The 24,952-nt window shown below is 41.6% G+C and overlaps 1 protein-coding gene across 3 annotated transcripts in view; it reads left to right on the forward strand.

Moving 5' to 3' along the window:
• The window catches only part of UBXN2B (UBX domain protein 2B), a 71,708-nt gene extending 55,778 nt beyond the window's left edge, over positions 1–15,930 (forward strand). The window contains exon 9 of one of the 3 annotated variants that reach the window (XM_077492734.1): positions 15,728–15,930. In XM_077492734.1, the coding sequence (XP_077348860.1) occupies positions 15,728–15,845 (118 nt within the window). In that variant the 3' untranslated portion in view covers positions 15,846–15,930. Of the gene's footprint in view, positions 1–273; positions 14,381–15,727 lie in introns of those variants that run through there. The other 2 variants (XM_077492733.1, XM_077492736.1) reach the window with 2 other exon arrangements.
• The last annotated feature ends 9,022 nt before the right edge of the window (positions 15,931–24,952 follow it).

Below are 24,952 nucleotides of genomic sequence, written 5' to 3' on the forward strand. Positions count from 1 at the left end.
GTTCAGATGTTTTACGAGTGGATATTCAGGCCCCATCTGATGCCACCTTGAGGTGTAATGTCCTTCAGGTGGCTTTTTGAGCTGTAGGCAGTGCACAGTTCTGTTCTTTTTTTGTTCATGGGCCTGTTAGTGTTTTGTTTGCTTTTCCCACCCTACAGTTGGACTGCTTTTGGATGCCCCAGCCAGTATATGACTTATGCCCCTCAATGGATCCAAGAAAAGGATATTATATTAAGCAAAAAAATCCTATTTTCTTTATCTGATCTCTTTCAGGATCGTGGATGTGCGCCAGTTTATTACGCAGTCTCGATCAGAATTTGCACACACTGACTTTACTTTGGTCACCACTTTTCCAAACACAGAACTGACAGATGAGAACCAAACGCTGGAAGAAGCTGATTTACTGAACACTGTGCTTCTTCAGAGAATAAAGTAACAATGGTTATTCATGAGCTATAGCTGAAGAAATATAAAAAGTGTCCTTCACAGCCTCCAACCAGTAAAGGCCAGTAAAAACTCAGACTCACGTGACTGTTCCATTTATGCATTTGATTTTTGTATTTTGTTGGTCTCTGTAAAAAAATGATTATTGCAATTTATCATTTTGTTTTGATAGCAAGTTGCATTTCAGAACATCCTGCTAAACTTGATGAGGTGTACAGTGTGTGTTACTCATGTTTGAGGTCACTGCATTTTAATACAGATCGTGACAGGTTCCAGACAGGTAGACAGTTTACTCTGGACACTGCAGATGGTGTTTCTTTTTCATTTTTGTCAATAGAAGCACTTTTTTTTCCTGGTAGCTTAACTAATGTAGTCCTGGAGCCATTTTTTCAATTTATTGTTTACATATTTCAAAAATAATTTTAGGCCCAAAAAATACTTAAAACCCCCAATGTTATATATTTTTTTAAACCATCACCCCAGAGAATAAAATGGTGGTAGTTCTAATTTTGTGTCACATGATATTAGCGCAATAATTTATCAAATGTAAAATTTCAGTAAAAAATACTAATGTTAATTTTATGGTATATAAACACAATAAATTATGCAATTTTTGGTAAAATACAAATAGATACCCAAGCCTTAAAATTGTGTCCATTTGTAAAATGTGAAAAACCTTCAAAACCCTCAATTTTGAAAAAGGGACACTTTAAAAGCCCCCTATGGGTCATCAGTTTAACATTTACATATGTACTCTGGTGCTAAAATGATTTCTGTCACTCTGGCGTCGATATGTAACACGGAGGGCAATCACGATTTTCATACGTCCCAATGTATGTGTTTTCATATGTCTGTGGGGCTTTAAAAATTATATTTTTTTTTTCATGTGTCGCTTCAAATGTTTTAAACTTTTTTTTTTTTTTTTACACATAACTTTTATTGCTAAAACATAGGGACCAACAGCCCCCTATGTGATAACATATAATTGACAGGTTCTTTTTATGAGACATCTGTTGTCTATTGGATCCTGGATGTACTCCACTGCAGCTAATGGAACACAGATCATGTTCCATCAGCTGCTTCACTGGGCACTGATCCCAGTGATTGACAGCTCAGGACCAGGAAGTGACATCATATATGCCGCTTCCTGGACCATTCACTGGGGGCAGGTCTGTGAAGGAGTATTTTCATAGAGCTGCCCCCACCCTTCCAAGCAACACCCACGATGACTGCATGGGGCAGGAGATGGGACAGTAGAGCCCAGTAAATTTGGTAAAGCAAGGGTCGGGTGGGGGAGGCGTTACATTGCTCCTGTTGTGGAAGTGATTGGCACTTCCAGATGAAAGCTGACAGTCGGCTTTACAAATGTAAGCACACTGCGGCTGGTATAGCAGCTGGGAATGAGTTTAAAAACACACGTTGCCAGTACTGTGTTTTAAAACAGCGCTGGGACTAAAGTAGTTCATTTGCTGTATCCATGCATTTCGATTGAACTGATTGGATTCTTCCATCCTTTGTTTAGCCATATTACCCTTTCATAACTAGGACTCATTTTCCTGCATTGTGTTTAAAGCTTTTATTCGATACACTGTTTAAAAAAAAAAATCTATATTTAATGTCATTTGATTTATCATAATCGTACAGTACAGGGCAGGAGGTCATATGCTACACCTGCAAGTGAATAAATGATGAATGAGAAACGCTCCCAGTGCACCCTCATATTATTCTACCTATTCCGGGGGGACTCCAGTTTTTTTCTAATGTCTTTAGGTGATTGACATTTCCTATGGGGTAGTTTTTTTTTTTTTAAACCATTCTTTTTAATTTTACTTTACTACTTTGCCTGACACTTCTATCAAAATCCAACTGTTTATTGGCTTGAGGCTCACTAGTAGTTCCCAGATTGGTTACCCTAAATGTACATCTTTAGAACTATACCTAGACTCCGCAGCAGCACAAGCCAGCCTTCAATGTTTGCTTCAGACACTGGTTCCTGCAGTAGGAGCACACCTTGCCATGCAGTGCAACAAGTGTATTTAGCTGAAGGGGGCACCTATACCCTGAAGACTTCTTTGGGGGTATGCCCACAGTCACGTGTGAATTTTGGTCCCCACTGAGAACCTACAGTGGGCATAAAGTATGACAGGGTTTCCTTGTATACGTGACTGTGTCTTTTTTCACATGTGGGTGTTATTCACTTTATTGTGTCATCCCCTTCTGTAAACATCTCTACTACATTGGTGAAAGGCAACATTATTAGAACATTTATCTCTTTTTAGGCAGGTTTTGCCCACACAGCATTGCTGCTTGGGTGGTGACGTAGTTGTGCTTTGCTTTCTGGCTGACGCACTTGGCAGGTCAGACCAGGTCAGATTCATTACAAAATTTCGAACACAATGGAAAACCATTAGAGAAGTTCTGAACACTGGCATATTCTTACTTCTAACTCTCAACTTGCGAAGGTAGTGGGACCATATCCTCAGATAGTAGCAAGAAGGGCTAATAACTTGATGGACCTTTTGGTCCACTCAGAGTCCTCTAGAGTTCACCAAAGGACCAGAAATCTAAAATAACAGGAATGTACACCTGTGGGCACTGTAGCATGTAGGGGCAACCAAAATATATGAAATCAAAAGTTTAATTAACTGTTCAACAGACAAGATCATATTTACATGTTGGAATGTCCTTGCCACAGATCCTACATTTAGGAAAGCAAAAAGACCCCTTAGTTTTGGGGAGCAAATCCGTGCAATTAAAAAGAAGAAATCAGACTTAGAATCTGACCAAAACCTGATCCCCATGGTACAGTGCTTTAGAAAGGTACAGTACATGATGGGAAGATGGAAGGCCTCAAAGTAAAGGGCATAATTGCCCTGAAACTACCACAAAGAAAAAGAGATTTTGACAGAGTCCTACAACAGGTAGAAAAGAGGTGGATTTTTGAACTGGGTACTCTTTCCAAATGGTATGAACCATGAACTGAACTTTGGAATCTTCCTGGAACAATAAATATTTCTTACAATATATGAACCTGTAGGACATCTTATTAAAAGGATACTGCCTCCATCTAAATATGAATTGGGCCAATCTCTCTGTCCTCTCCCCTTTTAGCTATACTCAAAAAAAAAAACACCTCCTTTAGAGATTGATATACGATCCCCTTACTCTAAGTAGTTATGTGAATGAGGGTGTCACTATATTGAAGAGACACAATTATGTTGATTATCTTCACTATTGTAGATCGACACTGCTCAGTTGGGCTCTTTACCTAATTGATATCTCAATCTAGATAGAGGACAGTCTTCCCCTCTCTCCATTCAAGTGGTGCTTGTGGGCCCAGTGTGTGTGTGTTCATTTTATTAATAACAATGTTGTTATTGTGGTGATCGGTTGAGGGTTGAGGCTTAATATTGTTATGATGTTTTGAGTCCAAAAAAATGTGTTCGTTTTTTCATACCGCATACCTTCTGGGGTCACTTAATACCAACTCTTTTGGGATGTTCTCCCAACTTTTTCTCTATTGCACTCTTTTGGTATGTAGACCCACCCAAATTTTTGGTGAAATGGCGGATACGTGAAAAAATGTCCCTCACTGATTCCCCTCTGCTGCACTGTATATTTATGCACTTCCACTTGCCTTTTCTGCTAAGAATACAAGAAGCACATCTGCTGATCTTCCAGCTGCCTTTTGTTCCAGAGACACAGCCACATGAGATCAGTTAGTTTATGGGAAATCACGGCTCCTTTCTGAGACATGCTAATATCCTCTTATTTCACATGCACTCATCCCCTCACTTAGCAATGGTCGAGACAAGGCACAAGGAAGCTGACAAAAGGGGCATATTAGCACTTGTGTTGCAGATGGCACTGAGAAAAACCAGCAAAGCACTCAGGGTAATAGCTCCCTCTCAGGTGTGTAACAGATGGCCTATGTGACTAAAGCAGATTTCATTGCAACTACGTACGTCTGAACTCTTTACTTCTTTGCTCTTCTAGAACCTTTGGTCTCCAAGGCCCAAAGCATTCTTCTACTTCTCCGCCACATGAATTTATTCATTGGTATGACCCTAAGTCTCCTAACCTTTCTGAGGAAGATATTGAGGAAGGTGAGGTGGAACCCATTAAAGTAACCTACAGACAAGTTCTCTTCCTTTTATGTTATGAGGCACAAGCCAAGACTCCATGCGATTTGAGTTCTTCTGTGAGCTCACATGTTAATGCAGGTAAATGCTGCCATTTCAGTTCTCACTAAGTATATCACTGTTTCTCTTGAAGATATTCTCTCTTTTAAGGATTCTGTTGATAGACACTTTAAAACCCTATTTGACGGCAACCTTTGCTGTCATCCATTCTATTTTAGAAACCTTTGGCTTTGCACTTATCAGTCAAGACCTTTTTTACAAGGTGTTGCTTGTGTTAAACCTCCATTCAAACCTTCTGTGTCTCCATGGGATCTGAATTTGGTACTTTAAGTTGTTTAATAACCTCCCAATGACCAAGTAGGGATATTCCATTGAGGAATAAAGTGGCCTTTTTTGTGGCCATTGCCTTTTGTCAGACTTGTCCCTGAATGGGTTTCTCCTTCTCAAACTGAACCTTTTCTTGTCATAAATAGGGACAATGTGGTCCTGCAACCCAGACCCTCCTTCCTCACCAAGGTAGTCTCTTCCTTTCATCTCATTCCGAATATTGTTCTCCCTTTTTTATGGCCTGCTTCAAAATGTGTCAAGGAGATTTTTCTCCACAGCCTGGATGTGGTCAGAGCAGTTAGGATCTACGTAGCTGCAAAATCTTCCTTTAGAGAATCCCCATTTTGTCCTCCCTGAATGAACATTCTGCTTCTTCTTCTTCCACCTTTTCTAGGTGGCTCAGGCTTCTTGTTTCCAGAGCTTATGCCTTCAAGTAATGGCTTCTTCTCTTTCCTACCAGGGCCCATCCCCCCCAGATCTGTCTGTGTTTCTTGGACCTTTCAGCATTGAGCATCTGTTTTATAGGTTTGCAAGGCAGCAACTTGATCTTCATGCTATCTCATAGTGTTTCTGGGTGAATTTTTAGGCCCATTCTAATGCAAGCTTTGGTTGCAAGGTGGTTCAAGTTATCTTATGAGTGTTTCGGGTACATTGATTCCTCCTCTGTTTATTGCTTGGGGACAGACCATGGTCTATAACTTTCTGTTCTGTACTGTATAATTAGGATAATGGAAATTTAGACTTATGGAATATACTGGCATCTTGGAGTACTCCCTTCTGTCCTCTGCTTCTCCTTATTGCTTGCTACAAAACTGGAGTCCCACAGAGTGAGTGGAATAATATGAGTGTAATATGAGTGTTCCCTTTGCCAGTGTCCAGACACCCGAAGGTAGCAGCATGTAACCCATGGTCTATGGCTTCCTGTTCTGTGTAATGTACTGTACTCCAAGATATGGAAAAACTTCTGCCATCAAATATGATATAAGGAGGCTTACTGGATTATACAGATGAGAAAATGAGAGGAGATGAGAGACGTACAGAGCAGGGAGAGCAGAACATCCAATAACAACATCCTTGGATCTATGTCCTAAGTACTGATGAGAAGATTCCAGTTTTGACTCTGAAAGGCTCCATATGTCTACACACAATACTATATTGGCTCTGGTGGCTGTTGGCAAATCATCCTAACTTCAGAAGGTCCACTGGAGAAGATTCCAGCAAACCGTCCATATCTAGGTGTTGAGACACCACTGTTTGTTTGACCCATTTGGTATAAGCTGAATAGGGTCCTTATGTTCGGGTAAGCCTCCTTATATCATATTTGGTGGCAGAAGTTTTTCACAGCTGTGACTCATTTGTTTTCTTGGGTAATTGATCATCACTATTTGGCAACACAAACTCTATAAGCTCACTATTTTTATATATAAACTGTTTGAGTTTTGTTATTATTGTGTTATTAATTCTTTCTCACATAATAATTTATTATTCATTATTAGTATTCATACCTGTAATATTTATGTTTAGCGCTGCACTGTTTATACCTATTAATAGCTGATGTTCTGTGGTTTAAATGATCGACCAGCTTATTTTATTTCATAGGGTCTGTGATCTTAAGATATCCTTTCTACACCTTGTGACACCAATGCAATGAAGTTCGTGGTGCTGTGGAGTCAGAAAATATCTTGCTATTGGAGTTGATAAAGTATTTTTATAAAAAATATGAGGGTTATTTATTATTATTATTCAGGATTTATATAGCGCCAGCAATTTACGCAGCGCTTTACAATATAAAAAGGAGACAATACAGTTACAATACAATATAATTCAAGAGGATTAAGAGGGCCCTGCTCAGAAGAGTTTACAATCTAATAGGGTGGGGCAGGTGGTACAAAAGGTTATAACTGTCGGGAATGAGCTGATGGAAGTGGTAGGAGATTAGTTAGAGACATGATAGGCTTCCCTGAAGAGATGAGTTTTCAGGGATCGCCTGAAGGTAGCAAGAGTAGGGGATAGCCGGACCAGTGGAGGTAGCGAGTTCCAGAGGATGGGAGAAGCTCTGGAGAAATCCTGGAGATGAGCATGGGAGGAGGAGGAGAGTAGGAGGTCTTGAGAAGGTTATTAACTTCATAATAACCATTAAATACTGAAAAATAATTTCTGTGTGCCCTTGCACATATTGCAAATATTTTCACATTAGTAAAAAAATATATAACTATGATGAACCTCTTATCCAGATGCTGGTAAGTAGCTACATTGTAACTGCCTGTTTAATGTTAACAGAAGGTATTATCACAGTCCTTATGGTGCTCTCTAGTTCTGAAATCAGGTTTACACCAAATCTGAGACCTTCTGTCTGGGACGGATCTATGCACAGTCTTGTCAGTTTGACTGGGCTGCTATCGAACAGTCATGGGGAGGCAAAGAGGATCCAGCCAGTGTGTTTTCTTGTAATTGCAGTGCAATTGCTGTCTTTTTGAAGTAGATCATTTTTGGAAATGGAAAAAAATAAGGCCTCTTCTGTCATTTTCTTTCTTTAATTCCACATTAAATCATGTGATTCAACTTGCTAGCAAGTTTTCAGAACCTCAGTCACATTTGGGTGAATGTGGCCATTAGTACTACACACCACTGGTCCTAAATTGGACCATGTGGGAAAAAGTCAGTCTATTGAAGATTACCTGCCAGTCCAGGTAAATTACCCTCCCTGAATTCTTCTACTACCTAATTCTATTGTTAGTGCCAAACTGTGTAAAAGTTCCATGTTAGATAGATGCAGGGCCTACACAAAATTGATAACACTCTTCACATCTTTATGTGAGTGTTTAGGCTTGGTGATTGACCAGTCCTATACACAAGCCCTTTGCTGTTTTGGGTGAAATAAGTCCCCATTTCTTTCTACCAACAGGTCAGCCTGAGCATTGCCACACTGGAGCATGCATATAGATATTCAATTGAGCATTATAAAGTCACTTTCTTTCTCATTTTGTTGAGGAACACAGAAAGTCATATACCATTGGGTTATACTGCGAACTAGAGAAAGATTGGACACTGACAAAGAAAAAAAGCCAGCGCAGGATAAACTCGCCTACTACTGGCATGCCTCCGTTTTTGCTAGTGTCCTGGGAGAATGGTCATCTTTTCTTCAACTCTGCTGGGCAAAGTCTTTTTTTACTAGCCTTTTTTGTTTCTTTCTTCAGTTGTTTCTTAAATTAAGATTTTTTTCACTGCATCACTTCTTGAGCTGGTGTCTACTATGGCAGCTATCAGATCAGCCATTCCTAGATTTGGAGTGCTGCACAGGGATAGCCTGGAAGTGAGCTGCGGTCACTGTTTTTTTTCAGATCCCAATCTGTTTTTAGAGTAAGCGTAGTCTTCTGCCATTACCTCAGATTTACAACAGATTGTTTTGACCCTTAATTAATGTGGTACGTATTACTCTGCCTCTGAAGGATTAGCCTGCTATCCCCAGTCTTGGGTCATTCAGAGCCCCTACAGCAGCCTTCCCATTGCACCCACTCTTTGAGGTTGAGCACAGCAGTGCACAGGGTTATTTTTAGCGGGGGCTGCTGTCAGTCAATTGTGCTTCTCCAATCATGTCCTCTTTCAGAAATGTAGAGAGGTATGAAGTGCTCAGTGTCCTCATACCCTGGAACTCTAAAAAAAGAGGACCTAAGATTTATTTGGTCTGAGGCTATAAAAGCCTTCTCTCACCTAAGGAGACTGTCTTCCTTTACAAAGACATTGTTTGCAATGCCTCTGTCCAATCCCAGTCTTTGGAGAGGTGTTCCATTTTGGTCAGACTTAGCCCTTGTACACACGGTCGGACATTCTGACAACCAAATCCGTTGGATTTTGTCCGACGGATTTTGTCGGAAACTGTTGCATACACACGGTCGGACAAAATTGACGGAAAATCCGATTGAACATAACGTGATGACGTTATTTCGTTACGACGGGACTACGTTCAGGCTAGTAGCCAATAGCTTTGGTCTAGGAATTTGATCTGAGCATGCGTGGCACTTTGTCCGTCGGAGTAGGCTACACATGATTGGAGTATGTCCGATCGGAGCATTTTGTCGGAAAATTTTACGGACAAGTTGGAAAACTTGGTCCGACGGAAACAGTCCGATGGAGACCACACACAGTCGGATTATCTGACAAAACAGTCCAATAGGACACATTCCGTCTGAATCTCTGACCGTGTGTACAAGGGCTTAGGCTATGAGCCCTTCCTTATTGTTTTTAGTTCCTTCTCCTGGTTGGATCAGATAAAACAATTTAATATTATGGTGAATGTTTAGTTGTTCCCTAATACTGTATCTCCTCACTAGTGTGTGCTTTTGGTCTTCTGGCATTAGCTTCAATATTATTGCCACCTGGTCTTGTTCTCTTTTTGCCAGGTGAGGTGTTTAGCCTCATCCAGTGCTAGCTTTTGGAGTTCGTTTTTAAGGAACTAGAACCGAGCACAGTCCCCAGTTGTTGGGCCTCATAGCGGTGGTTTGCAGTTGCCCATCCCCTGATACTATATGACTTTCTGTGTCTCCCAATGGACAAGAAAGAGAAAATATTTTTCGTAAATTCATGTTCTTGGGTTTCATTGAAGTACACAGGTCCCACCCCTCTGTTTATGATCATGCTCTTAGTACTGCTTTGCTACAAAACTGAGGCATGCTTGTAGTAGAAGGGGTTATCTTGCTGACCTACAGTTTTGTTTGGCAGTGGTCATTTTTCCTGTAGGCAGCAGTATAACCTGACAGTATATGGCTTGCTGTGCCCTTCAATATACTCCAAGAAAAAGATTTTATGGTGAGTACAAATAAACAATTATGTGCATGAGGCTCTATGTAGCGCTCGTGGAATGACTGTTAAGAGTTATGTAAGACTTATGATCTAATACTGTAAGATATACACTACCTATAGTTCCTGTTTTAGTTTTAGATTAGGTCTCAAAAGGTATGTAGTCATGCACACAGATTTGAAATTAGTTATGACAAACAGAAGTATTTTCTTTCTAGTGTCCAGTTGCAATGCATATGTAAGTAACTACATCTAGACTATTGCAGTTGGTATGAAAATCCTTAAACTTTTTCTAGCTTTTGTAAAGTGTTACTTTGGTAACATAGTTCTTTACCTTTGTAAAATGTCTCACCTCAGGACCCATGGAAAAAACCTTTCCATGACATTTAAACAATGCTTTACTCACTATTTAGTATAAGTGCTGTGAATGAGTTGGTTCAGTTTTTTAAGAAGACTTTGTCCTTTAGCTTTTATATGAAATTGTGATTTTAAAGGACCAATCCCCCCACAAATATTTTCTTGATTTTTTTTTTTGGTGAAGTGGAACTAGTTCGATCTCCAGAAGGTCTCTTCTATTATTCTACACCAGGGATCTCCAAACCATGGCCCTCCAGCTATTGCAGAACTACACACGAGGCATTGTAAAACTCTGACATTCACAGACATGACTAGGCATGATGGGAATTGTAGTTCCTGAACAACTGGAGGCACATAGTTTGGAGACCCCTGTTCTACACCATTGCAAGATAATTTCTTCCCACCCCCACAAGCTCTGATAAGCCTCTATATTTGTTATAATCCTATAGAGATCCTTATAGTTTTTTCCTTTGTTCTGTATTCCATCCTTTGTGGTGGTTTACCTTAAAGCGGAGGTCCACCCTAAAGTGGACCTTCCGCTCATCGGAACCCTCCTCCCCTCCGGCGCCACAATTGGCACCTTTCAGGGGGGAGGGGGGTGCAGATACCTGTACAGTACAGGTATCTGCACCCACTTCCGAGATAGCTCTCTGCGGAAAGGGGCGTAGATTACGCCCCTTTCTGCAAGTGCCCCGCTGCCTGCTGGGAAACACACAGATCCCAGAGGCAGCGGGGACCGTCCTTATTGCGCAGCGCGACTCGCGCATGCGCAGTAGGGAACCGGGAAATGAAGCCGAAAGGCTCCATTTCCTGATTCCCATACCCAAGATGGCAGCGGCAGCACCCGAGAGACGATCTAGAGATCGGCTTCGGGTGCCGTCATCGCGGGCGCGCTGGACAGGTAAGTGTCACTATTTTAAAAGTCAGCAGCTGCAGTATTTGTAGCTGCTGGCTTTTAAAAAAAAAAATGCGGAGTCCCGGCGGACTCCCGCTTTAATGGTGTAAATGTATAAAATTTTCTTTAAATAAAATCTGATAAAAAAAACCTCTAAAGGGTCTATTAGAGGGTGTGGGATACTATGGGCAGTATGTTTTGCCCTTTAGTTGATTCTCTGTAAGAATATGAGGAGACATCAGGCAAGTGACAAAGGTGGCTCATTGAGGGTAGGAAAGAGATTTTGCAGCTGTGATCTGGAGATTCTGTAAAGATTGGACCATGAGGATTTCACCCACATGAAAGAAATGTAGTTTAGATGTAGCTGTGATGTAATGTTAGCATTGCTCTGCATTTTCCTCTTCATCCAGGCTCTTACATATGTTAGGGCTCATTCACACAATAATGCATGTTGCAGTGACATGCATTAATGCACATTGTGAGCTTTTTTTTGGGGGGGGAGATTTCCTTTTAATGAAATGGCAAATTACATTTTCCACTGTATTCTGATAAGATAAGGTTGCTTTACTAAAGAGGTAGAAGCGTTTCACTTAGCAAAGTCAAAGTTAACTTTGCAAAGTGAATATTTCTTAATAAGGTGAAGCTGTGTTCATTTGAAATACACACATGGTTTGGATATTCCAAGTGAAAGGCTCTTTCACTTATTCACTAACATAAACTTTGCAAAGTATAGTTTCTCACTAGTACTTTAGTAAATCAATCCCAATGCACTGAACAGACCCTATTGTAGACCATGAATTTTCTGATGTTTATACATTGTACCCGCTTTGGAAAATAAATGCATGACAGTACATCTAGATAGGAGCCCTCAATATTGCATTTGTCTGACATTGCCAAGCTTTATTAGAAAGCCATTTCCTACACCAGCTGGATCTTTGTAATTTATGTTGAATAATGTTGTTGCATGTTTTCTTATGCACTTTATTACTATTAGCTTTCAGTGAAAGCCTGGTAAAAATAATTATTTATGATTCTGTTTAGTAATGTGTTTATTTTATTTCATGAGTTGATTTGTGTTTTTAAGCTGAAATCTAAGGGCTCATGCACACAGATGCATTTGGGCATATACTGCAAAAAGTTTGTGTTTCTATGCCTGGGACTCACAGGTTTTGGCAAACTGGCCGCATAAAGGGGCATTCATCTGTTCCTCTCCATTTGTAACAGGCATACAACCGCAGAATCTAACAGCCTGTCATTGATTTGTAAGGGAAGAAAGAGAGGACAGATCTCTGGTGCCGCACATCCACGGAGTCCTATGGTGGTATGAGAGAGACATCCTCAGCCTGGGCTTCCGCCAGGCCACGCCCCCAACACGTTTCCCTCCGCCCCCTAATTTGATTTGTACAGGCTGCTGGTCTTGGCTGTACACCAACCCCTTTGACTCCCGTTTGCAGAAATACGCTGAATTCATGTGGTATATACCTGAATGCGTCCAGTAGACCTAAACATCCTAGGGCAGGGGGAGGCAACCTATTGAGCACAGTGTGCCGAAAAATGTTTTCAAAGGAATTGAGCATGCCGATTTTATAACAAAAAAATGTCAACTTCACACTCTCAATCACAAAAAGGATTTTTTATAAAGTAAATGCTGTAAACTACTTTAGTATTGAGAAATTGACATCCTGCACTCTCATGCCTCAGGGTCAGCCCTAATTCCTGCAACTCCACACCTCAGATCACTGTCCTCCTTGCAAATCTGTTTCACCACTGTACCCCCCTGCTCGTCTGTCCCACCACTGTAACCTCTGCTCATCTGCCCTACTACTGTAACCCCCTGCTCATCTGCCCCACCACTGTACCTCTCTGCACATCTGCTCCTCCACTGTACCCCCTTGCTCTTCTGTCCCACCACTGTAACCCACCTGCTCATCTGCCCCATCAATGTACCCCCTTTTCTAATCTCCCCCACCACTGTACCTCCCTGCACATATGCTCCACCGCCATATCCCCATGCTCTTCTGTCTCACTACTGAATCACCTTCTCATCCGTCCTAACACTGAATCCATCTGCCCCTTCACTGTAACCCGCTTTCTCATCTGCCCCACCAATGTACCTCCTTCACATCTGTCTAACCTCTGTTCCTTCTTCTGCCCCACCTCTGTTCCCCCTGCTCATCTGTCCCACTAATACACCTCCTTTCACATTTGCCCCACTGCTCAGGTCAGGGGTATTTTCTAAAAGGAGTGGGCCTGTGTGCAGGATCATAAGTTGGCCCCCTCGCTGAGAATAACTGTGGCGTTCTGCTCCACAGGAAAAGTTGGCTCTGGCTTAAAGGGACACAGAGTGCAGTAGTAAGTGACACAGAGATTCAGGAGTAATTTTAACACAGTTCCCAGAAGCTCAATAGTAATTCCACAAACCTTCACCTGATTGGGGTTTTCTCTATCACAGTGAGATCCCTTCTTTCTGAGATTAGTAGTTGCAACCAAGTGAATCATCTTCCTCCAGATGGTGTGTGGGGCTAGCAGGACCGTGATTGACTTTAGCAGTGGCCAATGACAGTCCTCCTCTTCCTGGAAACAGGGACCGCCCCCCCAGCAAAACTGAACCCAATCTCTTCCCCATCACAAAAGCTGACGATCGCAGCTACAGCTAAGTTAGAGAATCAAACAATGTTTCCACACCTACAATATGTGGGGGTGCAGTGCCTCCCCCTCAGTGCAGGTGGGGCGTGGGGAATCCTGAAATTGGAATGCATTATTGTCTCACTGACACTTCCCTGCGCTACCCTGCTGATGGGGAGGGAGTCGAGTGCCAGAAAAAGAGGCTTTGTGTGCCCCGGCTTGCCTACCCTTGTCCTAGGGCATGTGCACGCTACATAATAGCTATTATTCATGCAAGTTTTTGTAGTACATTGTAGTTTATATTACACTAATGGTCTTATTATGGCCCCCTTATTTAGTAAGATAGCACTCTAAAGGTGATTGCTGCTTGGTTACCTGTTTCCCATTGCTTTTTAAATAAAGGCCACATAGAAGAACCCAGAACGTGCAATGTTTAAACACATCATTATAGGCCCTTCATTCATAGTTCCAAGAAGTCTCCACATCTGGCAATGTGTTCTAACAGGATAAAATAAGCCTTTAACATAAAATGGAAAGTGCTTGCATGACATCATCACCTTTAGATTGCATGACACTGTTGTTATTATTACTGAGCTTGTTTAGATATTTTTGATATTGTATGTACCATCTCCTGGCTGTAAATGCACTGCACAATGTCACAGTCTGCAAATAAGCAAAGAAGGTGTCTCATGGATGAATAACTATGACTACGTTTTACATTTAATTTTTTGCAATAAAAGCAAATATTATTTTTATTTTAGACACTATTACAATAAAAACACCTTAAAATGGCCATATGCTTCCTTTTTCAGTTTTGGCTGAATAGTGATGGAGCAGCATGCTAGGTGGATTGTAACTGAAAAAATTGAAAAGGGCATTGACACCCTGGACGTACCCAGGTGCAAGAAAATGGGGGCACTAATGCAACTGCCAAATATGAGAATTACTTTACACTTAAAAAAAATGGCCAAAAAGCCGGGGTCATCTTATACGCTAGGTATAAAATGCAGCTTGCTGTATGTCAGCACGCCGGATGTGTGGCAATACTGTATGTAGCGCTTCATATTCCCTATATTTCCTCCTCCTTGCTGGAGCCATACCTCGCTGAGCCAATCACAGCAAGCGATGTATTGTATTAATGAATACAGTGCCTACTCTGATTGAAGTAACAACCTCTGCCAATCTGAGCAGGCTACATACAGTAGCCTGCTTGGATTGGCTTTGAGAGTCAGAAAGGTGAGGTCTGCCAATCCGAGCAGGCTTTGTATTCATTAATAGAATGCATCGCTCACTGTGATTGGCTCAGCGCGGTATGGCTCCAGCAAGAAGAAGGAAATATAGGGAATATGAAGCCTCGGAAAGGGGGTCATCTTATACAATGAGTATAGGCAATAACTGTAGAAAAAACAGTAAAATTAGGGGGTCTTATACGCCCGGTCGCCTTTATGCACCGGAAAATACGGTAATATAAAACATATGATATATGAATGACATAAAAAGTAAGTGTATTTCTAGTTCTTGAGAAAAGTCAGAAAAACCTGTGGCATGAAGTTCACATTATGGCAGCATCAGCACTCTTCCGTGTATCTCTTTTTTTTTTTGTATCCTGGTATTCCTGATACTATGAGATTTATAAATGAGTATGCTAACTCCCTGGGCACAAGACGAATAGGTGTAATACATACAATAGCATGGTAATACAACCCCTGGCAAAAGGTATAGGATCACCACTCTTGGAAAATGGTCATTCAGTTGTTTTAATTATGTAGGAAAAAAATAATCACAGACATGCCTCAAAACTATTTTCATTTAACATTCCAACTTTCTGGCTTTAAGAAACAGTTCAAAAAAGGAAGAAAACTGTAGTCAGTTGCAACTGTTTTTGCAGATCAAGCAAAGTAAAATAATATGGAATCACTATGTACCTCGCAGTTCTAAAACAAACATCTGCATCAGATTACATTCTGAAAAACTACGGTATGTCATCATCACCAAACTTCCTTTCAATTGATAGAATAAGAAAAGTGTCCAAAATCTCATTATAAATGTGTGCATTTATTGAAGATTTAATGACTATCATCTCCCCCTTACCTTTACCTGACATGCAACCACATTTTATCAATTTGCATGTTTTCCTCAGGCACTCGTCTTCATACATTTCATTGGAATGGCATCAAACCAAAGTTCCAGCATCTTCATCCTTCCCAATGCAGATTTGTAATTCATCACTGAATATCACTTTCATCCACAGTCCATAATTTCTTTTCTTGAAAGAATAAAAAGAAGAGTTCCCCTTGGGGTTTTCAGGCAACAACAAGAAGCAGAAATAAATTCGTAAAAATGTATATGTGTTTTATTGGTTCAACGGCTTATTTGCCATCATAGATTAAAAATACAGGCTCTGGTATATAATATTATAGCATATCAGTGGATAAAGAGTATATACAACCTTTAATACAAAATAGGTTATAGGAATAATTTACAAATACAACACTTTTTCAAAAGTTGCAAATAGCACCCGGGCTGCCCCAATGCATTTTGACCTTCAGAGAGTCACGGTCTTCTTCAGGGGGTAAAAAACAACAGATGCCTGGTGAAAGGAGTAGTTATATTGTATATTCTGCAGATGATGAAAGAAAAAAAGGACTTTCAATATAGTACATTTTAACCGAAAAATTAATATAGTATCAGAAATTTGTTTCGATAATATTTACCAATTCCACCGAACCAATGCTTTTCAACCAGAGACTTCTAATAAAATCTGAAAAACTGAACAATGCCTTCCCTCAAAGGGTCATCCTGGACACAGGGCTCCCGCCCCTCTTGGGTTTTACGTGGTTTCCTATTGCTTTGCTACAAAACTGCTACAAAACTGAGGTGCCTCCCATATGGGAGGGCTTATATAGGGGAGGAATTCTCCTTAATTGGGGGTTAACCAGTGTCCAATCACCAGAGGTGCCTATATAACCCACTATGTAATGAAGCTCCTGTGTCCCGTGATGTACTCTCAAGAAAAGGATTTTACAGGTAAGCTGTATATAAAAATCCTATTATATATCTATATACAAGAAAGATATAGTCTAGAGATTATTAATAAAAATTCATAATCAATCGGTTCATCACCTTTGCTATTAACTATATAATCCTAAATTATTCCATGTCAAAACAACTTACTTTTATATCATCAGTATAAGGTATGCAGGGAGCTTGATTAAACACTAGATGGCACCAAGCATTCAAATAAGTCCAAAATGGGGCTGAAAAAACTGCTAAATACAAAGGGAGAAAGATTGGTAAGTGAGCATAAATAAACAGGCTTGCCCTGCCCAATGATGTCATTAAAGCTAGACAGAGAGTTTACCTGTGCACAATAGAACCCGCCTGATCTATTAAGGATCCCCAACCCATCACATCAATAGATGAACAGGGCCAAGATGGAAGGAATGGAGAAAGGCAAACCAAAACCTCTAACAAAGAGGGGTGTGAGCATCGAACAAACAACAAAGTCTCTGAGTTTCCACAGAGTAGTCTGAGAATAACTTCAGCTTGGTATTTTCATAGCACAGCTCACCCTGGGCCCTGGCTTCACAAAGTGCAAAGTTATAGTCCAAATAATTAAGAGACTTCAAAATTAATGTATGTGGCAGGGTGCCTGAGGGGCCCCAGACAGCATACGATGCGCACGTTCCACCACAAACAAACATCCAAGAAAGTGGTGTGAAGCAACAGAGTACAAAGCAGATTTTCAGGGATTTGAGGAGGGTCCGCGGGCTGTCAAACTGGGGAGAACATGTTTCGAAGGCATGGCCTTGCCTTCTTCATCATGCTGATGAAGAAGGAAAGGCCGCACCTTCGAAACACGTTCTGATTGGCCAGTGTGTGGGTGGCTCCCCAGTTTGACAGCCCTGGACCACTCCTACCCAGAGACACACAGCCAACGTCTCCATGAGGCTTATCTAGGCTCCAGCTGCAGCTAACACACGGCACTCGTGGATCCCTCAATAGAGACTTTCCGGCAGTCCTCCTGTGATCTTGTGACACTGCACGTGAAAGCTCCCATCCGCTCTAACACTCTTCAAGTGCTCCAACATTTTTCACACAAGTATTTTTAGGGTTGTTTTATACTTATATACTGAATAAAATCCTAAGCAGTTTAAAGAATTGGATTTGTGCTTCTCTCTCCTCCTTTTGCTTTCCTTTTGTTCACAGTGATCAGGTTCCCCAGCCCGCGTCTGAAGCAGCCTCGCTCCCTTTACAGCCTCCATTTAGAGACTTTTTTAGAGACTAATTTTTAGGGGTTCATCCCCCAGAACTTTCAATCCACTTACCATTTACATGGTTGCACCTTTATGTATCAGCATGCAGATGCATGCTTTTTCATAAAAAGAGTTAAACTTTAAGCTTTTTCATCAGGTGGTTAAGCGCTGAACATTGTACCAATATCCATTCATCTATCCCTCCCTCCGTTCAACCATCTATCCACCCCTCCTTCCAACCATCCCCCCCTCCAACCATCTCTTCATCCAACCATCACTCCCTCCATCCAACTATCCATCCCTCCATCCATCACTCTTTCCATCCATCCATCCCTCTATCCATTCATCCCTCCCTCTGCTTACTTTATCTTTACCATAAACATTGCTAGTGTCACAATAGTGCCCTCAGAGTTTCCCACAATTTAGAAACAGGCCAGGGCTTTTGCACACCAACTGCCTGAGCCCATTCAGTGTATTTGCAGCACAGATGCCGTGTAAAGCCTGTCATTAAAATAAATGGTTGTATGCTGCTGTATTCCTCTATACAGTGGTGCGATCATAAACATGGGTACAGCATCATACAATCATTCATGTCAATGGTGGGCTGTACAGTGCACCTGGGCTGCCTGGATGGAGGAAATTCACCTGCAATTACACTAAATTGGCTAAGCCACCTGTGTGCAAGAGCCCTGAATCTCAATAAAAGTAATATGAACTTTCTCTCAGTACATTCTCTCCCCTCTCATGTTAGTGTAAATTATATGGTGGTCGATACCATCATCGTATGCTATGTATTCAAGAGAGCTAAATCACAACACTGCACTCTATTTAGTGCATGCCTGAATGCTACACTCTGTACATAGCACGCTCCTGAACCCTGCACTATGTACATAGAAAACTCTTGATCTCTGCACTGTGTATGTAGCGCATTCCTGAACCCTGCACTGTGAACATAGCACACTCCTAAACTCTACTGTGTATGTAGCACACACCTGATCCCTGCACTATGTACATAGGGCACTCCTGATTTCTGCACTGTGCACCCCACTGCCTCCCTGTCTATCCCACTGCCCCCCTGACCACTCTGCAGCCCCCCTGTCCACTCTGCTGCCCCCAGTCCATTCCGCCGCTATAAGGATCTTTTTTCTGTGGTTAGGGTGGTTTGCTTTGGGATGCCTTGGACACAATGGACTGATCTGGGGTGTTGTAGATAGAATGGGCTACTTTGGTGTGGTGTTAATATTGTAGGTTGCTATAGGTAGGGTGAGCTACTTTGGACTGTCTGTGGAAGATTGGGGTGCAGTGGATAGTAGGGGTGCTGTAGGTGGGGTGGGCGAATTTAGGCCCCTCCCACTGTTAAGGCAATGTGGTCACACCCTGTGTCTGCCGTGGCATGCACAGCACGCCATGTCACTACTCTCTTTAAGTCACTCAAAAGTGTCCAAGGTCTTTTACAATCCTATTGTTTATTGTGTATACTGCAAAAAATAAAATAAAAAATGATGTGCACCAGTAAAGTGTTTTGGTTTGGCTTGAAGAAAAGGTGGCAACCCTAGCTCTAGCCTCTAGCACGTTTACTTTAACCTTAAGCCCAGGTTCACACTATAACACGCTGCGGAATGCACAGGAGCACTGTGCGTCCCTTTTCCCCCATTTCAGGGATGAATCGGGGCCGATTCTATGCCTGAATTCGGCCCTGAAACAGAGCCAAAGATGCACGCGTTTTTTCTGCATTGCGCTCCGCAACCGCCCCGGAGATATAAGAACCGGCTCCATAGGGAGCCAGTCACATTCTCCTACTATGCGAATTAGATGCGGGGAAACGCACATCTAATTGGCATAGGTGTGAACGGGGGCTTAAAGTGTACAGAGCAGCAGATTGATCCCTGGAAGTGTCCTCCACATCCCCCACATTCTGCTACAGATTGCCACAGCAATCCAGTCTATAAAGCCATCCAGATCTGGTAGATAAGACCCAGATTCATTTGCAGCTGTTGTATTTTAGTGATCAGTACTTTCCTCTCTGCATAGCAGAGTGGACACGGACCTGTCATCTGCCTGCTCAGTGGGGATCAATGGAGAGATCCCCCGCTGAGCAGGCGGATCTGCTGGATGGAGTCCACCCCATGTGAAAGGGGCCTAAAAGTTAGAAAGACTTTGGGATTTATTTATATTTGCAATAACTGTGACAAACAATCAATGTGAGAAATGTTTGCACAATTTCAAGGGAAACCCACAATGAAAAAATGCCATATGTTTTAAATACCTCAATCAGGGGAAAAACATGCATTATAGCTGTTAGATGGTGCAGACAATCATAGGAAACAAGCAGGCAAAATATGGAAATATTTTGTTGTGGCTATGCAAATGTTATCATATATATGCAGTAATTTTTGTAAAATAAATAGACCCATTAGCAGCCCATAGATGAGTCAGTTCTTTTGAATTTGGATGTCAGAATCCTGCTGAGCTATTGTATTCTGACAGTGGGGAGACTTCCCTGCTGTCAGAACACACTGATCAGCGCTGCAGTCTATAGGCTGCCGTGCCGATTGGATGTGGAAAATCCAACAGGGTGGTTGTACAGAAGTTGGTCAGTAAATTGACTTCTATAAAGCCAGGGTGCCCATACACAGATTGAATTTCAGATGCTCCTTGCTGAACCGGACAAAATTCCTTAGCAACTGATTCAATTTAATATGTATGTAGCAATGTGGACTACAATTATAAAGTATGTTCCTCCGGTATTTCTATGCATTGCATGTCCCCCTAGTGCCCAGTGTTATCAACTGACATCATGTTTGTGAGCCAAGCTAAAGGGATTGTGGGATATGTAGTTCTTCAGACTGTTAATTGTTTGACATGACTCCATACCTGGACTACATATCCCAGGGATCTTTGCTGCCATCAGTGAGGTTGCTGGGAGAAACTATATAAGAAGCCAAAGCCCTGCCCTACACTCGCTTCCTCCTGGGCCTGAAGTAAGACGGACCTCTCTGTGCAAGGAGAGAGAGGTCATGGCCTACCATGCGGTGCACCACATTCCAACTGGGCGAGAGGGGCCTAGCTCTGCTTGCTGTTCATTAGACATCCATTCAGGACCACCTCGGTCGCCCGCCAACCTATGTTCAGAGCTTTGCATTGGGAGATCGATACGGCGGAACTGCTGCACGTATCGCTACAGGAGCTGCTGTCCGGAGGATACTAAATCGGCCTGGTCATTGGTGAGAGGGCAATCACCCACCTTTACAAATCCTTTTCTCACAGTTTCACTGGGACACTTTGAACAGATCATAAACAAAAAAGTCAGTGCTACTACCCATGCATCACATAGAAAGTAGAGCTCCCGGGTGCTCGATCCACAGTCATTGGCTTAGTAGAGAAATGAGGAAGAGATGATCTGCACTCCGGTGATTGCTCTTAAAAAAATTTGTATTTATTAACAAGCCACAGTGACCAAACACAAATAAGAAATCAGTGACCAAACGCAAATAAGAAATGTTTCTTATTTGCGTTTTGTCACTGTGGCTTGTTAATAAATACAACATTTTTTAAGAGCAATCACCGGAGTGCGGATCATCTTTTCCTCACTTTGCACAGACATCTTTACCTTGGGAATACTTTACAGAACTTATCTTGAACACTGTGCATAGACACCTTTAGCTAGTACCATTTCAATAAATCTTATTACTTGCTATTACACCTTATTGGATACAATTAAAGAGCTCCTACGTGCTTGTGAAGACCATCAGATCTGCAACAAGGACATTACTGTCATTACTGCTACAAGGGTCCTTATAACATTGTCATTAAGTCTGACCTTCCATTAGGGTTAAAGGATAACAGGCTGGCCTAGGTTTCCCCCTTTAGAAGTTTTTCAGTATAACCATCTAACTTGTTTATCCTTTCAGGTAGAATTCCACTGTGCATGTGTATATACTAGACTGTTTTACCTGCAAATATTTGTTTGTATTATTTGGAGGAATTCCTTTGCTGTGTTGGTGCTGTTGCCCAAAACTCAGCAGATCTACAGTGCCTTGCGAAAGTATTCGGCCCCCTTGAACTTTTCAACCTTTTGCCACATTTCAGGCTTCAAACATAAAGATATAAAAATTTTATTTTTTGTGAAGAATCACCAACAAGTGGGACACAATTGTGAAGTGGAACAAAATCTATTGGATTTTTGAAACTTTTTTAACTAATAAAAAAATGAAAAGTGGGGCGTGCAAAATTATTCGGCCCCCTTGCGTTAATACTTTGTAGAGCCACCTTTTGCTGCGATTACAGCTGCAAGTCGCTTGGGGTATGTCTCTATCAGTTTTGCACATCGAGAGACTGAAATTCTTGCCCATTCTTCCTTGCAAAACAGCTCAAGCTCAGTGAGGTTGGATGGAGAGCGTTTGTGAACAGCAGTTTTCAGCTCTTTCCACAGATTCTCGATTGGATTCAGGTCTGGACTTTGACTTGGCCATTCTAACACCTGGATACGTTTATTTGTGAACCATTCCTTTGTAGATTTTGCTGTATGTTTGGGATCATTGTCTTGGAAGATAAATCTCCGTCCCAGTTTCAGGTCTTTTGCAGACTCCAACAGGTTTTCATCCAGAATGGTCCTGTATTTGGCTGCATCCATCTTCCCCTCAATTTTAACCATCTTCCCTGTCCCTGCTGAAGAAAAGCAGGCCCAAACCATGATGCTGCCACCACCATGTTTGACAGTGGGGATGGTGTGTTGAGGGTGATGAGCTGTGTTGCTTTTACGCCAAACATATCGTTTTGCATTGTGGGCAAAAAGTTTGATTTTGGTTTCATCTGACCAGAGCACCTTCTTCCACATGTTTGGTGTGTCTCCCAGGTGGCTTGTGGCAAACTTTAGACAAGACTTTTTATGGATATCTTTGAGAAATGGCTTTCTTCTTGCCACTCTTCCATAAAGGCCAGATTTGTGCAGTGTACGACTGATTGTTCTCCTATGGACAGACTCTCCCACCTCAGCTGTAGTTCTCTGCAGTTCATCCAGAGTGATCATGGGCCTCTTGGCTGCATCTCTGATCAGTCTTCTCCTTGTCTGAGCTGAAAGTTTAGCGGGACGGCCAGGTCTTGGTAGATTTGCAGTGGTCTGATACTCCTTCCATTTCAAAATGATCGCTTGCACAGTGCTCCTTGGGATGTTTAAAGCTTGGGAAATCTTTTTGTATCCAAATCCGGCTTTAAACTTCTCCACAACAGTATTACGGACCTGCCTGGTGTGTTCCTTGGTCTTCATGATGCTCTCTGCACTTTCAACAGAACCCTGAGACTATCACAGAGCAGGTGCATTTATACAGAGACTTGATTACACACAGGTGGATTCTATTTATCACCATCAGTCATTTAGGACAACATTGGATCATTCAGAGATCCTCGCTGAACTTCTGGAGTGAGTTTGCTGCACTGAAAGTAAAGGGGCCGAATAATTTTGCACGCACCACTTTTCAGTTTTTTATTTGCTAAAAAAGTTTAAAATATCTAATAGATTTTGTTCCACTTCACAATTGTGTCCCACTTGTTGGTGATTCTTCACAAAAAATTAAAATGTTATATCTTTATGTTTGAAGCCTGAAATGTGGCAAAAGGTTGAAAAGTTCAAGGGGGCCGAATACTTTCGCAAGGCACTGTATTACCTCCTCTTTGTGACAATATCTTCTTTGAACTGTTCCAGTAAACATTACCAGAACGTAAACACACACAGTTGTCTGGTTTATTACTTTAAGGTGGTGAAAAGATGTCTGAACCCATAGTCTCATATGGGTTGGAATGTTCATCAGGTCATGGCAGTGCAGATGAGCAGGTAATTTCAAGCAGCCCCTTAGGGGGTCATGCTACATGTACTATAAGAAGCTAACGTCTGATTGGTTTCTCTGGGTGATAGGATTTTGCACATAGTGATGGCACATATTATTTTGTAATAAAGACTGGTAGGCTGTCAAACTGTCACAACACTCACGATGTGGGGCTGCATGAAATGTATTGAACATTTCTAGACAGACTGCTCCCTTCATATCACAATAATCGGTAATTACCACTACAAATCATTATTGTTAAAATGAATTATGAGAAACCCAGATGTATTTGTGAACAAGCGATAGTTCCTAGAACAAATAATTTTAATTACAAAGATACAATTGATGGAATTTTCCCATTATAGATAAATTATCTCTGTTCCAGTGAGTTTACCAAGAACTGTATACATTCAAGTTCAAGTTCTGCATAATGCAGCATGTTGAAAGAGTGATTGGTTATTGGAATGCATCCAAGAGATAGCCATAGGTAAGATTAAACAGTGTTTACATGGTTCAAAGTACAACTAAAGGCAGCCTAAATATTTTTAGTGAACCATTAACAAAGCTCATGAAAATGACACACATTATTAAATATAATGAATAAAATCATTGTTACCTAATTTTGCACCTGCAATTGCTTGCTCTCACCCCCCTCCCTGAGCCTGTGCCGCTGGATTCAGATAGTGCTGCTGGGAGGAGTCTTACAAAGATAGCACGTCATTGCCCTCCACTCTACTAGCGTCTGTGTCTTGCACAGGGAACTACAGTTCCCATGATTCAATGGGCAGTAGACAGAGGCAAAGACAGGACATGGGAAGGGCATAGGAGGGGCATAGGCTAGCTGAATTTGAGAAGAGTGGGTGGAGCCTTGGTGTTTCTTCTAAGTTATATGACACGCTAGAGCTTTCTAAGCAAAGTAAGCAACACCCACTAATTACGTCACGCCGCCACCCTGTAGTCTCCTCAATAACGGCATAACACAAAAGGGGACAACTGAGGCATTTGGAAAATGAGGAAGACCTGTTCTCTCCACAATAAAGGAAGCTGACAGGCTGGAGGGGGAGCAGGTCAATTTCTCTATATGCTTGCATTTGCATGACACCAAGACAGACATATTGTACATTCTAGACAAAACACAAAAGAAGAGAGCGTAAAGCCGCCCTAGTGTAACTCAGCTTCAATATGGTAAAGCCGAGTAAATAATATGGTAAAGTTAAAAACACTACAATGCTCAAACTCACATTGTGTGAAGATAGATACAGCAAAAGGATTCCACTGGGACCGCAA

Source organism: Lithobates pipiens, unplaced genomic scaffold (assembly GCF_037356315.1).
Source record: "Lithobates pipiens isolate NorthernLeopardFrog02 unplaced genomic scaffold, aLitPip1_a1.2 Scaffold_19, whole genome shotgun sequence".
NCBI classification, from domain to species: domain Eukaryota; kingdom Metazoa; phylum Chordata; class Amphibia; order Anura; family Ranidae; genus Lithobates; species Lithobates pipiens.